At 52.3% G+C, this 14882-nt stretch overlaps 1 protein-coding gene across 3 annotated transcripts in view; it reads left to right on the plus strand.

Annotated features, from left to right (window-relative positions):
• The window catches only part of Rasal1 (RAS protein activator like 1), a 38100-nt gene extending 23891 nt beyond the window's left edge, over positions 1-14209 (plus strand). For all 3 annotated transcript variants that reach the window (XM_004668428.2, XM_045133152.1, XM_045133154.1), the window contains 8 exons: positions 4950-5087; positions 6497-6641; positions 9567-9739; positions 10801-10938; positions 11018-11153; positions 12297-12417; positions 13251-13327; positions 13517-14209. In XM_004668428.2, coding sequence (XP_004668485.2) covers positions 4950-5087; positions 6497-6641; positions 9567-9739; positions 10801-10938; positions 11018-11153; positions 12297-12417; positions 13251-13327; positions 13517-13635 — 1047 coding nt within the window. In that variant the 3' untranslated portion in view covers positions 13636-14209. The remainder of the gene's footprint in view (positions 1-4949; positions 5088-6496; positions 6642-9566; positions 9740-10800; positions 10939-11017; positions 11154-12296; positions 12418-13250; positions 13328-13516) is intronic.
• Positions 14210-14882: the final 673 nt, after the last annotated feature.

The following is a 14882-nucleotide window of genomic DNA, read 5'->3' on the forward strand; positions in this document are numbered from 1 at the left end:
TGGTGATGATGGTAGTGGTGATTATGATGATGGTGGTGTTGATGGTGATAGCAATGGTGGTGATGATAATAGTGATGGTGGTGATGATGGTGATGATGATGGTAGTGGTGGTGATGGTGATGATGATGGTGGTGATGGTGATGGTGATGATGATAGTGATGGTGGTGACGATGGTGATGATGATGGTGATTGTGATGATGATGATGATAGTGATGATGATGATAGTGATGTGATGATGGTGGTGATGTTGATGATGGCGGTGGTGGTTATGATGATGATGATGATGGTAGTGATGATGATGATAGTGATGGTGGTGATTATGATGATGGTGAAGGTGATGGTGATGATGGTGATAGCAATGGTGATGATAATAGTGATGGTGGTGATGTTGGTGATGATGGTAGTGATGATGATGATAGTGATGGTGGTGATGGTGGTGATTATGATGATGGTGATAGCGATGGTGATGAGGATAATAGTGATGGTGATGATAAGAGTGATGGTGGCGATGATGGTGATGATGATGTTGGTGGCTGTGGTGATGATGGCACTCACACTATATGCAGCCCATACCTTGGACCAGGTCTTTCTTGTCTTTTTTTCCTTAGCATCTTCACATCCAGTGTCACTCCATTTTACAGAGGGGAAACCAAGGCCCAGAGATTAAGTCACATGGCTAGGAAGGGTTGATGCTGAAATGTCACTGACGCAGGTGACACAGAGCCTGGCACAAAGTGAACACGGCTTGCCTCCACGGAGAGCAGGAAGGCAGGAGGTAGAAGCGTAGCATCTGTGCTTGGCAGGAACCAGGATCCCAGGGTGAGGTGGGAGCCGGTCCTGGCAGGTGCCAGTATTCCCTGTGTGCATACAAAAGGCAGGCGCTCAGCCTGGCGAGGTGCGTGGACAGAGCAGGTGTGGCGATGTGGGGGCTGGGGACTGTGGCAAACCATGACTACCTGTAGCTTGGTTACAGGGCCACTCGGGATATTGTTGCCACACAGAAATGGGGACCCAGTCACACTGCTGCTGCAGAGCTTTTTTTTTTTTTTTTTTTCTCATCCCAAAAAGGAAACCCAGAGCCTTGTGTGTGCTAAGGAAACACCCTACCATTAACTACACCCTCAGCCCTCTCATTTTTAATTTTGAGACAATGCCTTGCTAAATTGACTGGGCTAGACTTGAACATACAATCCTTCTGCCTCCCCTACACAGCTAGAATGACAGCCCTTCACCACCAGGCTCAGCTGAGCTGGGTTTTTGATCATTTGCTTGTTTAAAGCCAATGTTCTAGACTGTATGTGGCACCTCCTATTTTTAGAATTTTGGTACTAATTCACCCAGGCAAGCAGGCAAAGCTACTTTGGAATAGTCATTACACTTTGTGGGTGGACTGGCTCATGAGCTACCAGTGTGAGGCCCTGGTTTAATAAAGTAAAACACATCTTCAGAGGTGGCTGTCATGCAGGGTCTGGTGGTGGCACAGGCCTGACATCCCAGCTGAGGCAGGAGGGATTACAAATTTAAGGCCTGCCTGGGTTACAGACCAGTGACTGTCATTGTCCTGGCACTGAAATGAAATCAGCAAGACTAATTTTTGGTTTTTGTTGGTTTTTTTTTTTGTTTGTTTGTTTTTGAGGTAAGGCTTTATTCTAGCCCAGGCTGACCTGGAATTCATGATATAGTCTCAGGGTGGCCTCGAACTCACAGCAATCCTCCTACCCCTGCCTCCTGAATGTTGGGATTAAAGGCATGTGCCACCATGCCTTGTTAACTCTTTTTCAAAAAAAAATTATTTATTTATTTGAGACAGAGAGAGACAGAAGAAGAGGGAGACAAATAGATAGATGATTGATTGATTGATTGATTGATAGATAGATAGATAGATAGATAGAAGAATGAGAATGAATATGGATGCACCATGACCTCCTGCCACTGTAAACCAACTTCAGATGCATGTATCACATTGTGCATCTGGCTTTAAGTAGGTACTGGGAACTTAAACCTGGGCTGTCAGGCTTTGTAAGCAAATGCCTTTACCACTGAGCCATCTCTAAGCAGTATTCAATGCGGATGCCAGGGCTCAGTTGGTAGAAAGATCCAGAACCTGCTGAGTGTTGGAGATGTCATAGCTCAATTCCTGCAGCCTGGCTGAAAACTTCTGGGCATATGCCTTTTCTTTTGGGCATATGCCTCTTTCTGTACTTCCTGCTTACAGACAGGGAAACTGAGGCCCCGAGAGCTTGAGGTTGGCTCCTCAGACTCCCCCCTCCTCTCTGCTGAAGGCTAAACTCCTCTAATCCTGAGGGTGGCTTCATTTGCATCCCACTCTGCCTGGCTCTCACCTGGGTCTCAGAGGTGTTAAGTGGGACATAGCTGTAGTGGGGAGGTGGAAAGGGAAGCAGGATGCCAGCTTCCCACTTGACCTGGAGAGCCAACATGGAGCCTCCCAGGTGTCCCCTGCTGTCAGCCTCCTAACTGGGCAGGGACCAGGAATTTTCTAGGTCAGAGAGGTGGGGAGCCTGGGACAGTCACTGAGTCATGGGTCTCATTATGGCATTTTTATGTATGTGTACTTTTTATTTGGTGGTTTTAGAAATAGAATTCAGGGCCTTGCACATACTAAGCAAGTGCTTTAGTACTGAGTTATATCCCCTGTTTATTTATTTGCAGTCAGAAAGAGAGAGAGAGAAAGTGAGAGAGAGAAAATGGGTACACCAGGGCCTCTAGCTGCTGTGAATGAATTCCAGATGCATGTGTCACTTTGTGTGTCTGGCTTTACATGGGTATGGGGAATCAAACTTGCATCATTAGGCTTTGGAGGCAACCACCTTAATAGCTGGGCCATCTCTCCAGCCCACACCCCTTCTTTTTACTTTTTATTTTGAGACAGGGTCTCTCTAAGTTGCCCAGGCAGGCCTTGAATTTGTGTTCCCTGTGTATCAGCCTCCTGAGTAGCTGTAGTGACAGGTCTGTGACCTTTAATGGGGACTGGTTGTCAGGAGGTGATGGTTTGGGGCAATTTAGGGCTCTGGCTAGAAAGAGCCCATCCCCTGCAGGGCCCTCATGCCCAGAAGCTGGCACACACAGGGTGAGTATTGTCTCAGGTGTGAATACTGCCCTGAAATAAACACAGGCACACTGTTCTCGGGCTCAATATAGCCCGGCAAATGCAGTGGGTGGTGGGGTGCTGGGGAGTGAAATGCTTCCTGCTCCCTGGATGGAGAGGCCTCTGCAACCCTGCGGGGAGGCCAGCGGGGAACCTGCCCTCTGCCCCCTCTGCCCCATAGAGAGCAGAGGCTGGGGCAAAACGCACGGGGGAGGCATTCTCAAGCCCCTTATTCTTAGCTCACAGCTGAAAAGTGGGGATCCTGCTAGCCACTGCTCAGTCACTTGAGGATTAAATGTGACTGAAGGTTGAATGTGTTGTGTGAGAATTCCATGTGCTCTTGGTGGTTGGTGAGCTGAAGGCCAAGGCAGTGTGGTCAAGAACAAGTTCAATTCCTGCCAATGATAGCCGCGCGGCCTTTGGCAAATGGTCCTGCCCCTCTGCTCCTCATCTGGTCTCCTCTGTATGATGGAGATGTAATATGTCCCAGGGTGAGTTTTAAATACATGATTATATGGGGGAGTCCTGGTCTGTTCTTGCTATCATAGGCCATGCATCTGGAGTTGAGCAATTATTTATGTATTTATAAGAGAGAGAGAGAGAGAAAGAGAAAGAAAGAAAGAGAGAGAATAGGGTATACCAGGGTCTCTTGCCACTGCAAACGAACTCCAAATACATGGGCCACTTTGTGCATCTGGCTTATGTGGGCACTGGGGCATCAAACCCTGGTCATCAAGCTTTATAAGAAAGCTCCTTTAACCCCTGAGCCATCTCTCCAGCCCAGGTTTTTTTTTTTTTTTTAAATTATTTACAGGAGAGAAGGAGGGGGAGAGAGAAAACACCAGGGGAACCAGAGGCCTCTTGCTGCTGCAAATGAGCTCCAGACACATGTGTCACCTTGTATGTCTGGCTTTACATGGGTACTAGGGAATAGGCTTTGCAAGCAAGTGCCTTTAACTGCTGCGCCATCTCCCCAGCCCAGGATCTGGATTTGAATCCTGATTTCCTATGAATCTCTTATGTGACCTTGAACAAGTTACTTGGTCTCTCTATGGTCATGATGATGTGTGCAAGTTTAGTATTTTTATGTATATACTTTTATTTATTTATTTTTCTTTTTGTTTTTCAAGGTAGGGTCTCACTGTAGCCCAGGCTGACCTGGAATTCACTATGGAGTCTCAGGGTGGCCTCAAACTCATGGCAATCCTCCTACCTCTGCCTCCCGAGTGCTGGGATTAAAGGCATGCACCACCACACCTGGCTCTTTTATTTTTATTTATTTATTATTATTTTGTTTTTGTTTTTTGAAGTAGGGTTTCACTCTGGTCCAGGCTGACCTGGAATTCATTATGTAGTCACAGGGTGGCCTTAAACTCATGGTGATCTTCCTACCCCTGCTTCCTAAGTGCTGGGATTAAAGGCATGTGCCACCATACCTGGCTATATTTTTATTTTAGAGAAAGAGAGATAGAGGGAGAGAATTGGTGCACCAGGGCCTCAGCCACTGAAATTGAACTCCAGATGCTTGTGCCACCTAGTGGTCATGTTTGATTTTGTGCTTGCTTCATCTTTTGTGCATCTGGCTTACATGGGATCTGGAGAGTCGAACAAGGGTCCTTAGGCTTTGCAGGCAAGAGCCTTAACCACTAAGACGTCTCTCCAGCCCAAGATTAGTATTGTTACCCACCCCCCCACCAATCCAGGTGGGGAAACTGAGGCTCAGAGGGAAAAGATGATCTCTTTGGCAGGCTAGGCCTGAACAATGCCACTCCTAGTCTTTGCTGCCTCAGTTTCCCCAACTGGGGCATAGGCTTCAGAACTCTCATCCATCATTTTCCGGCAGGACGTGAAGTATCTGGCCACGAGTGGCTTTCTCTTCCTGCGGTTCTTTGCACCTGCCATCCTTACTCCGAAGCTCTTTGACCTCCGGGATCAGCATGCAGACCCCCAAACCAGCCGCTCACTGCTACTGCTTGCCAAGGTGCCAAGGGGCAGGGAGATGTGTGTTTCCATCCAGGTTTTCAGACCTGGGGCAAAGCATGATGGGAATAAGGCTAACCTGGGAGAAGACCCAATAGAAATCCAGTTTTCTTGTGGGGGGGGGTGTGGGTTTTGCATCTACATGCATGTGTGGCCTGTATACGTGTGTGTGTTCACATGTGTGCATGCAGGTGGACGTGGAAGCCTGAGGTCAACATGGGATGTCTTCCTCAGTCAGTCTCCACACTATTTGTTGAGATAGGATCTCTCCCTCGAACCTAGAACTTGCCAGTTCAGCTAGTATAGCTGGGCACTTTCCCCTGGGGGTCCCCATGCCTCTGCTTCCTGAGTGCTGGGATCACAGGCAACCATCTCACCCACTCAGTACTTAGGTGGCACTGGGAGTCTGAACTGAGGCCCTCACACATGTGTGGCAGGTGCTTTACCCAGTGAGCCGCCTCCCCAGCTCGTGTTTGTGTTTTTGGAGACAGAATCCTGCTATGCAGCTGCAGCACACGTGTGCACGCCAGCCCCTCCAGCCAGTGCAAATGAACACTGACCTATGCGCCACCTTGTGCATTTGGCTTATGTGGGTCCTGGGGAATCAAACCTGGCTCCTTTGGCTTTGCAGGCAAGCACCTAGCCTGCACTAAGCCATCTCTCCAGCTCTTGACTTTTTTTTTTAATCATGAAAACTCACTCCTGGGGAGAATGTGTGAATCCAATATAGCAGTCATTTATACCTTAGTATAAATTAGGCCCTCCTTGGCAAAGTGACCAAAACATGAGGCTCTGGCTTAGTCTACATGATGGAATTGGGTGGTCATGATGTGTCTAGACTCAAAGGGAATTTGGGGTGCAGATTCCAAAAGGGAATGGGAGAGGGAGGAACAGATAGTGGCCAAGGTATGTGCTGCCACGAGTCTCCTTTTAAAAAAAAATATTTTTATATTTGACAAAGAGAAATAGGCAGAGAGAGAGAATGAGAGAGAAAGGGAATGGGCATGCCAGGACCTCCAGCCACTGAAAACAAGCTCCAGACACATGCTACCTTGAGCATCTGGCTTAAATGGGTCCTGGGGAATCGAATCTGGGTCCTTTGGCTTCACAGGTTAGCACCTTAACCACTAAGCAATCCCTCCACCCCCCTCCCCTTTTGAGATAGAGTCTTATTCTAGCCCAGGCTGACCTGGAATTCACTATGTAGTCTCAGGCTGTCCTTGAACTCAGTGATCCTCCTACCTCAGCCTCCCGAGTGCTGGGATTAAAGGCGTGTGCCACAACATGGGGCACAAGTCTCCTTTCGCTGAGCTCTGATTTGGGATCCAGGACTTGTGGCCTTTCCTGGTCCGCAGAGAGCCATGGCCACTGCGGTGACCTTGGCTTGGCCTCCCTGCCCCTTTGCTCCAGGCTGTGCAAAGCATTGGGAACCTGGGCCAGCAGCTGGGCCAGGGCAAGGAGCGGTGGATGGCCCCCCTCCATCCTTTCCTGCTGCGGAGCATCGCGCGTGTGAGAGAATTCCTAGAGCAGCTGGTGGATGTGGATGCATGTGAGGGTGAGTTCCTGCGGCCCTGCTGCACCTGGCTGGTCACCACATCAAGAGCACTCAGTCGCCCACCTTCAGCCCACTTCCTGGTTCCTCAGCATGAGAATGTGGGCCTGCTGGTCTGCCAGCCACCTAACATTTAAAGGTTTCTTTTCCTTTTCGTTTTCTTTTTTTTTTTAATTTATGAGACAGAGGGAGGAAAGAGGCAGACAGGAGAGCGAGTAGGGACACACCAGAGCTCTCTGCCACTGCAGACGAGCTCCAGTCACATGCACCACTTTGTACATCTGCCTTTAGGTAGGTAATGGGGAGTCAAACCCTGGCCATCAGGCTTTCAGGCTTTACAGGCATGTGCCTTCAACCACTGAGCCATCTCTCCAGCCCCCTCACATTTTGTAGTAGACAGCTCAAGATGAGTACAGCTCAGACCCATGTGGGTCATCTCTGCCAAGGTGGCAGAGTAACTGGGTTGTGGCGTGGGCTCTGACGGATCTATTAAGGGCCTGCTATGCAACAGGTGCCCTTCTAGGTGCTTGGGATGTAGTGAGGCACACCGCAGACCTTGCTGTCACAGAAGTGCTAGTGGGGACCGCAGGCTGTTAAGCAAGGTGACCAAGCAAAGGTGTGGTGCGTCCGGTAGCTAGAAGTGCTAAGGGGAAGAAAAGAAGAGAGGACTGTCATGGAAGGAGTGGCCATTGGAACTTGCAAGTACGTATGTAGAGTGAACAGGAATGGTTTCCCTTGGTGACATTGGTATCTTGTAAAAAATTATTTATTTATGTGAAAGCAGAGAGAAATAGAGAGAAGAGAGGCAGACAGAGACAACGGCTGCGCCGGGACCTCCAGCCACTGCAAACAAACTCCAGATGCGTGCGCTTCTCTGTGCATCTGGATTCATGTGGGCAATGGGGAATTGAACCAGAGTCGTCAGGCTTCTCAGGCAATCACCTTAGCTGCTGAGCCATTTCTCCAGCCACCCGTCCCCCCATGACCTTGGAATAGAGACCTGAAGGGGGTGTGTGTGAGGGTCCTGGAGAAGTTGTTAGGTGACCTCTTGCTCCCTGACAGGGAAGGCACCAACAGACCATAGAATGACTCATTCAAGTTTAAGTAAAATGGGTTTATTAGGTATCATTCACGAGCAGTCCTAAAGATAGCTGAGTTTTTTGTTTTTAAGTTTATTTATTTGAGGGACAGTGAGAGTGAGAGAGAGAATATGACGTGTCAGGGCCTCCAGCCACTGCAAACGAACTCCAGATGCATGTGCCACCTTGTGCATCTGGCTTACGTGGGTCCTGGGGAATCGAAACCTGGTCCTTTGGCTTCGGAGGCAAACGCCTTAACTGCTAAGCCATCCCTCCAGCCCCAGCTGCGGTTTTGTTGTCACTGTTTTTGTTTTTTTGAGGTAGGGTCTCACTCTATCCCAGGCTGATCTGGAATTCACTCTGTAGTCCCAGGCTGTCCTGGAACTCACAGTGATCCTCCTCCCTCTGCCTCCTGAGTGCTGGGATTAAAGGTGTGTGCCACCACGCCCAGGACAGTGACCCTCCCGCTGCTGTCCACGGAGCCCCTCTAGTGCTGGCCCCACGTCTACAAGAGTCCATGCATCGCCACCCAGCGTCAAGGTGGCAGAGGCTGCCACCGTCTCAGACAGCCTGGGTTCCGGGCCGCGTGTGCTCAGTCTTTGGTCTTTGCCCTTATTGGGGATTCTGCTGTTTAACCGTGGGAAGGGCATCTTGTTTGGCCACAGTCTGGCACTTAGAACAGCTGGATGACATCTTGCTGTTAGACAGTTACTCCGGCTAGCGTGGCCCCGGCGGGAGCAGCCCCGGCAAAGCCACGGGGGTAAGAACAGAAAGAGGCAGCGAGCGCTGCCAGTGAGCGGTGGGGCGGGCAGCCAAGGAGAGGTGAGCTCAGAGAGGCGGGAGGCGTGAACGAAAGCGGTGGGAATGGCTTCGGGTTGTTTTTTGTTTGTTTGTTTTTGGAGTAGAAGGGTGCTCTGGAACAGTTTTTTTTTTCTTTTTTCTTTTTCTTTTTCTTTTGTTAGAGAGAGAGAGGGAGAGGTATGAGAGAGAGAGAGAGAGAGAGAATTGGCGTGCCAGGGTCTCAGCCACAGCAGTTGAACTCCAGACACTTGCACCGCCTAGTGGGCATGTGCAACCTTGTGCTTGCCTCACCCTTGTACGGCTGGCTTAGGTGGGGTCTGGAGAATAGAACATGGGTCCTTAGGCTTCACAGGGGAGCCCCTTAACTGCTAAGCCATCTCTCCAGCCCCCTGGGACGGCTTTTGAAGCAGAGACTCGGGGGTTACAAGTGAAGCACTGTCATAGCTTCAGCATTGCGGGGATGAACCTCCAAACCAGGCACAGGTTATGGGAGGAAGGGGTTCACTGAAGCTTACAGATCCAGAGGAAGTTGCACAATGGTAGAAGACACTGGCCTTTCGCAGGTCCACAGAGAGAGATACTGCCCCCAGCAGGCACACTCCAGGAACCCCAGGCAGAGCTCCAGCGCTCTGCATACCTTTAGACTAGAATTCAGATCCACCCCCAAACACAACTTAAGGCTGGAGCCTAGGATCTGCCACAGTGACATCTCATCCAGCCAGGCAGCTGGAAATCTAAGAAGCTTTAATAAAACCAAATCTATTGGGGGACATCCATTCAAACTACCACAAGCACCTGGGCTGGGACATAGCTGGTCAGTCCTGAATGAAGTCTCTGGGGTTGGAGAGGGACCACAGGGCTTTCCCGCCTTCCTCCCTCTTTTCCTCCATCCTTCCCCTCTCCTCCCCCTGCCCACCCCGCCTCCTCCAGTGGCTTTGGTACCCATGGAGGTGTGGAGTGGCAAGTCATGGCGTTTGTTCTGCTCCTGGAGGAATAGAGAACCCAAGCCCATGCACAGAGGCCCTCACCTCCCTTCTCCATTTGCCAGAGGCTGGCGGCCCATCCCGGGCCTTGGTCCCGCCCTCCGTGATTGTTCGAGAAGGCCTTATGCTCAAGCGCAAGGAGGAGCCTGCCAGCCTGGCCACACGCTTCGCCTTCAAGAAGCGCTATTTCCGGCTCAGCGGGGAGAGCCTGTCCTACTCCAAGAGTCCTGAGTGGCAGGTAGGGCCCTGACCTCGACAGGGTGGCGTGTGTGTGTGTGTGTGTGTGTGTGTGTGTGTGTGTGTGTTTCCAGGGAACCTAGGGGGGAAGAGACCAAGTGTGGGGAGGTGACAGGGCAGGGTTCCAAACTCTTGGCTGGTTCCCAGCTTGGGGCCAGTGTGGCCCACGATGGGGACAGCACTGTCCTACACACAGAGGCCACTAAGCCCTTGAGCAGGCGCACATTCTGTGGCCAGACATTCTACCTCCCTAGGTGTGAACACACGCAGGATGCAGACGCTCAGGTTGGTACCGAGTGTCATAGACTTGTAGGCATAGTCATACATGTGTCGTGATGGGCTGGAAGAGGGGCCGGAGAGGTGGCTTAATGGCTAAGGCACTTTGGTCTGTAAGGCCAAAGGACCCAGATTCGATTCTCCACCTAAAGCCGGATGCACAAGGGGGTGCACGCGTCTGGAGTTCATTTGCAGCGGCTGGAGGCCCTGGTGCACCTATTCGCTCTCAAATAAATAAATGAATAAAATAAGGCTGGAAGAGCCTGACCCAGCAGTATGCATGCACATCGGGCACTCACTCCCTCAGACATAAGCGTGTCTTGTGTGCCGGTACCGCCCTAGGCAGGTGACAACACAGTCACCAAGGGGCTGGATGGCTTTCCCTGGGATTGGGACCATCCATCTCTGGGGCTGGGCAGCCACTGCCTGCCTTTCCATTGGGAGAATGTGGATTTTATGTTAGCTGGGTGACCTCGGCATGGCTGTGTATCTTCGTGCCTCAGCTCCCTCCTTTGCAAATTGGTGAGAGCAAAACAGACCTGCTTCGGAAGTTGAAGTTGGCGGTGGTGACTAACAGACGTCAAGTTCTGAGCGCCACATCCGGGCGCCACATGTGCGGCAGCTGGGTGACCATGACAATGGACACTGAGGCCCAGAGATGTAGAGTCACTCAGAGACTGGTGAGGGAGGGCCACGGTGCAAGAGCATGGCTGGGGACATGCCACCCGATGCCCTATCCAGAGGGAAGCTGTCCCCAGTTGCCCACAGAGCACACCTTGTCCCCAGGTTCACTCCTCTATCCCGGTGTCGCACATCCGTGCTGTGGAGCGCGTGGACGAGGGCGCTTTCCAGCTGCCCCACGTCATGCAGGTGGTGACGCAGGATGACACGGGGGCTCTGCACACCACCTACCTCCAGTGTAAGGTGAGGCTGCGTCACCATAGGGGGCACAGGGCAGCTCTCGAGCCCTGCTCTGCCCTCTGACTGCTTCCACCTCTGCTAGAACGTGAACGACCTCAACCAGTGGCTGTCGGCCCTGCGCAAAGCCAGCGCCCCCAACCAGGACAAACTGACCTCCTGCCACCCTGGTGCCTTCCGCGGTGGGCGCTGGACCTGCTGCCACCAGGCAGAGCGCTCAGGTGAGGGCGGGGGTCTGACTGCAGGCCGCGCCCTGCCCATCTGCCAATCAGCAGTCTCCCATCTCCACCCGAGTGGGCTGTGTGGCCTCGGGCAAGTGACTTAGCCTCCCCGTGCTGGCCTCCTGGACTGTAAAATGGAGTTGAGGGTAGCTCTTACCTCCTAGGTGAGTTGATATATACAAAGCTTCGGACGCCTGGCATGTGTTGATAACTCAGGTAGTTTTCGAGGTTCCCGCTCCACACCATGCTGGCTGTGCAGGGCACGCAGGCCCCCTGAACTTGCCGTCAGGGAAGGTTCTATGACAACGACATCTGGGATGATGGTAATGAAGGGCTGTTAGGATGTTTCTGGGGTTGGCCTGGCGTGGTGGCGCACACCTTTAATCCTAGCACTTGGGAGGCAGAGGTAGAACTACCCTGAGTTCGAGGCCAGCCTGGGACTACAGAGAGAGTGCCATGTCATTCTTGGGGGAAGAAAGGTTGGAAAAAAAAAAGATGGGGAAATGGATTAGTGATTAAGGTGCTTGCCTGCGAAGCCTAAGGACCCAGGTTTGATTCCCTAGTACCCACATAAGGCAGATGCACATGGTGGTGCATGCATCTGGAGTCTGTAGTGCCTAGAAGCCCTGGTGCGCCCATTCTCTCCCTCTTTCTCTCTCTCAAATAAGTAAATAAACTATTTAAAAACAAAAGAAGTGCTCCACCCTCCAGCACCCAGACATTCTAACAGTGTCACCAGTGCCAAGGAGTTTTGAGGAATTGAAGAATGCTTGTGACTCATCCCCAGAGTGGGGACCAACAGGGTCTTCCCGAAGGAAGCTGATAACAGGCAAGGGTGTGGCAGGCAGGGATCAGCTAAGCAGAGGCATGTGGGTTCATGGAACTGAACCCGGATGCTAGGGAGGCCAAGCCTAGAGCCCCTGGAACAGCAGTGGGGCTGCACCAGAGCAGAGGTTGGGAGCTGAGAGAGGAGGCCTCTGCTGATGCCCTGGCATGGCAAGAAAGGCTTGACTGAGCAGAGGAAAGAGTGGATTGAGTAGAGACTGGTTCAGCGGAAGGAGGGCATGGTGACAGCTGGTATGGCGTGGTGGGGGGGGGTCTTGCTTGGGACAGTGGATTTTCTGAGGTACTGCGTCCCTTCAGCTGAAGGCTGCAGCCGCACACACTCCGCCGTCACCCTGGGGGACTGGAGTGACCCACTGGATCCTGATGGAGAGGTCCAGATGGTATACCGCCAGCTGCTGCTAGGACGGGATCAGCTCAGGTGAGCATCTCCCAGCCTGCCCCTCTGTGGTCTCCTGTCGCTTTGGGAGCAGTGCTGGGGACAGAATCCAGGGCCAAGTGCTGTCCGCTGGAGCTCCAGTCCAGCCCTGGGCGCCCAAGCTTTATCATGTTAACCAAGCTTCACAAGGCATGTGGGGCCCATGAATCCTGGGTGTCAAAGCTTGGGGCGCGTCTTTGGACAAATTCTTAAGGCAAAACTGGGCCACAGGAGCTTCCGAACTGGGCTCGGGGTCACAGGCATTGTTCATGTAAATATTGGCTCCAGAGTTTCTCCATAGCCTTGGGGACATCCCTTCCCCTCCCTGGCCTGAGGCTTTTTGTTATTTGGTGGCAAGAGATTTGTCCCGATTCACTCTAGAGTGGGCCATGCTCTGGAGGGCTGACCTGCCTGTACTCAGATTCTAGGGCTAGTCTCTGGCTGGCTGTGTGACCTTCAGCGAGTGACTTCACTTCTCTGAACCTCAGACTCCTCACTCAGTAAGGCAGATAATAATGGCACCAGCCTCGTGGAGCTGTTTACTAAGGATCCCAGGCTAATCCAGAGCTTGTCACACACAGTCATGATTATATCTTGCTCCGTGACCTTAGGCAACTTGCTTTATCTCTCTGGGTCTCCGTGGTGTATATATAAGCTGGCTGTGATCGTTCATTGGCTTCACGTATGGCTTAGCCGGCTGTCTGGCACTCTAGCAGTGTTTGTAACGACCACTGAAAAACTGCCATTCCTCCTGCAAGCAGCAGGGGGAGAACTTCTGTGTGGGATGCAGACCCGGGAACCAGACCAGCCTTGTCTTTTTCCCTCTCAATTTCTAGGATGAAATTCCTGGATGATTCCAGCCTAGACACAGCTCCAGAGCTAGATGCCAGGGAGGACTCCAGCACTGCTGACGGTATGTGCAAGGGCTCCCTCCCTTGCCCCTTGTGGACACGGTCCCCATCTCGCTTGGCACACCCTCCCACCCACCCCTTACTCCAATCTATCTGGGTCCCAAGGTTGGCACATTTGGGATTTTCAGAAAGCCATTGGGCTTCATGATGTCAGCCACGCTGAGTCTCCCATGTCCCTGTCTCTGTCCCAGGGTCCTGCCCCGAGGTCCTGACCCGGCAAAGAGCAGCTGCGGCCCACCTGCTACAGGTGCTTGAAGACCTGCATCAAGCCCACGAGGAGTTCCAGCAGCAGGGACAAGTGGCCCCCTAGGGTGCTGAGGAGTGGGGAGAGCCTGACTCAGACAAGGAGCCATGGGGCCCTCGCCAGTGACCCCTGACCTGGGAGTCTTCCTCCTGTCCGTGCCTCAGTGTACTTATGGCTTGGACACTCCCAGAGAAAGACTGGTCCTGTGTGACCACATCCAGCCACGGCATGGGGGTCTTCAGCAGGGCTCAGCCTTGCCCTGAACACTCTGCACGGACTCCTCTGAGCCAGGCGTCCTAGCTTCCCTGGACACACCTCTTTCAATACCCACAGAGCCAGCCTTGCCCGGAGCTGCTGGATACAGCTGTCCTTGAAATCCCTATGGCCAGGCAGTCTGGTGTCCCGGAGAGGCACTATATACAGGCTTATCTACAGCACCTGTCTTCGGGTCTGTGAGTCCCTGTGACCTCGCGGATATTTCTGTACCCAACCCTTGGCAGAAGGTCCCAAACCAGAGCTGAGAAAACTCAGGAAGAATAGGTTGGGAGCCCAGTGTGTTAGATTGGAACCCTTGAAGCCTGATATAGGCTCTTTCTCCCCTTTAAGCCTGTTTCCCTGTATAAAACAAGGAGCAAGTGTGCCTTGCTGTGTGGTTTTCAAATTGTATGCCATGGAGGCAGCATGTGGCTGGGGTGGGGGAGGATGAGGAGAGGGTTCCCAGGCCCCACCCTGCCACAGAATTAGTCTGAGGGCTTGTGAAGTACCAGGCTGACTAAAATCCAGGTTCACAATGTGCTACATTAGGGTTTGGGGTGCGCTGTGAGGAAGCCATGGAGTATGAAACGTTTGGTAACACCTGACTGACAGAACGGGGAGCACCTGCAAGAATTCGTTTCCGGATTTGTGCAAGAGAGGGTAGGATAGAACTCCAGTCCATTTCCCCACGATCAAGTGCATCAGGGAAGACGCAGTGCTATCCCGCAAGTGGTCAGCAGGGGGCGCGCGGAGCTGCAGCATTCCCACAGCCACAGGGCACCCAGGCGCTGCAGAGGCTCAGGTTTAAGGCTTGTGGTTCTGGGCTCAGCTGGGTTTTTCCCTAGGCGGAACCTGGAAGAGCGGCAGAGCCGGTCTCTGCTCTTCCAGGGCTGGGATCTGGCCTCTGAGGCCTCAGAGGGCTGCTACCGTGTCACAGCTCCTGCGTCCCTTCCGGGAAATTTTCTTTCTCCCCACTTTCCACCGTGTCAAGGAGCTGATATGTGCACTGAGCTTTTAAAAGAAAGGTGGCCACTGTCTCCTCTGCATCCTTGGGCACT

Source organism: Jaculus jaculus, chromosome 13, assembly GCF_020740685.1.
Source record: "Jaculus jaculus isolate mJacJac1 chromosome 13, mJacJac1.mat.Y.cur, whole genome shotgun sequence".
Lineage (NCBI taxonomy): Eukaryota > Metazoa > Chordata > Mammalia > Rodentia > Dipodidae > Jaculus > Jaculus jaculus.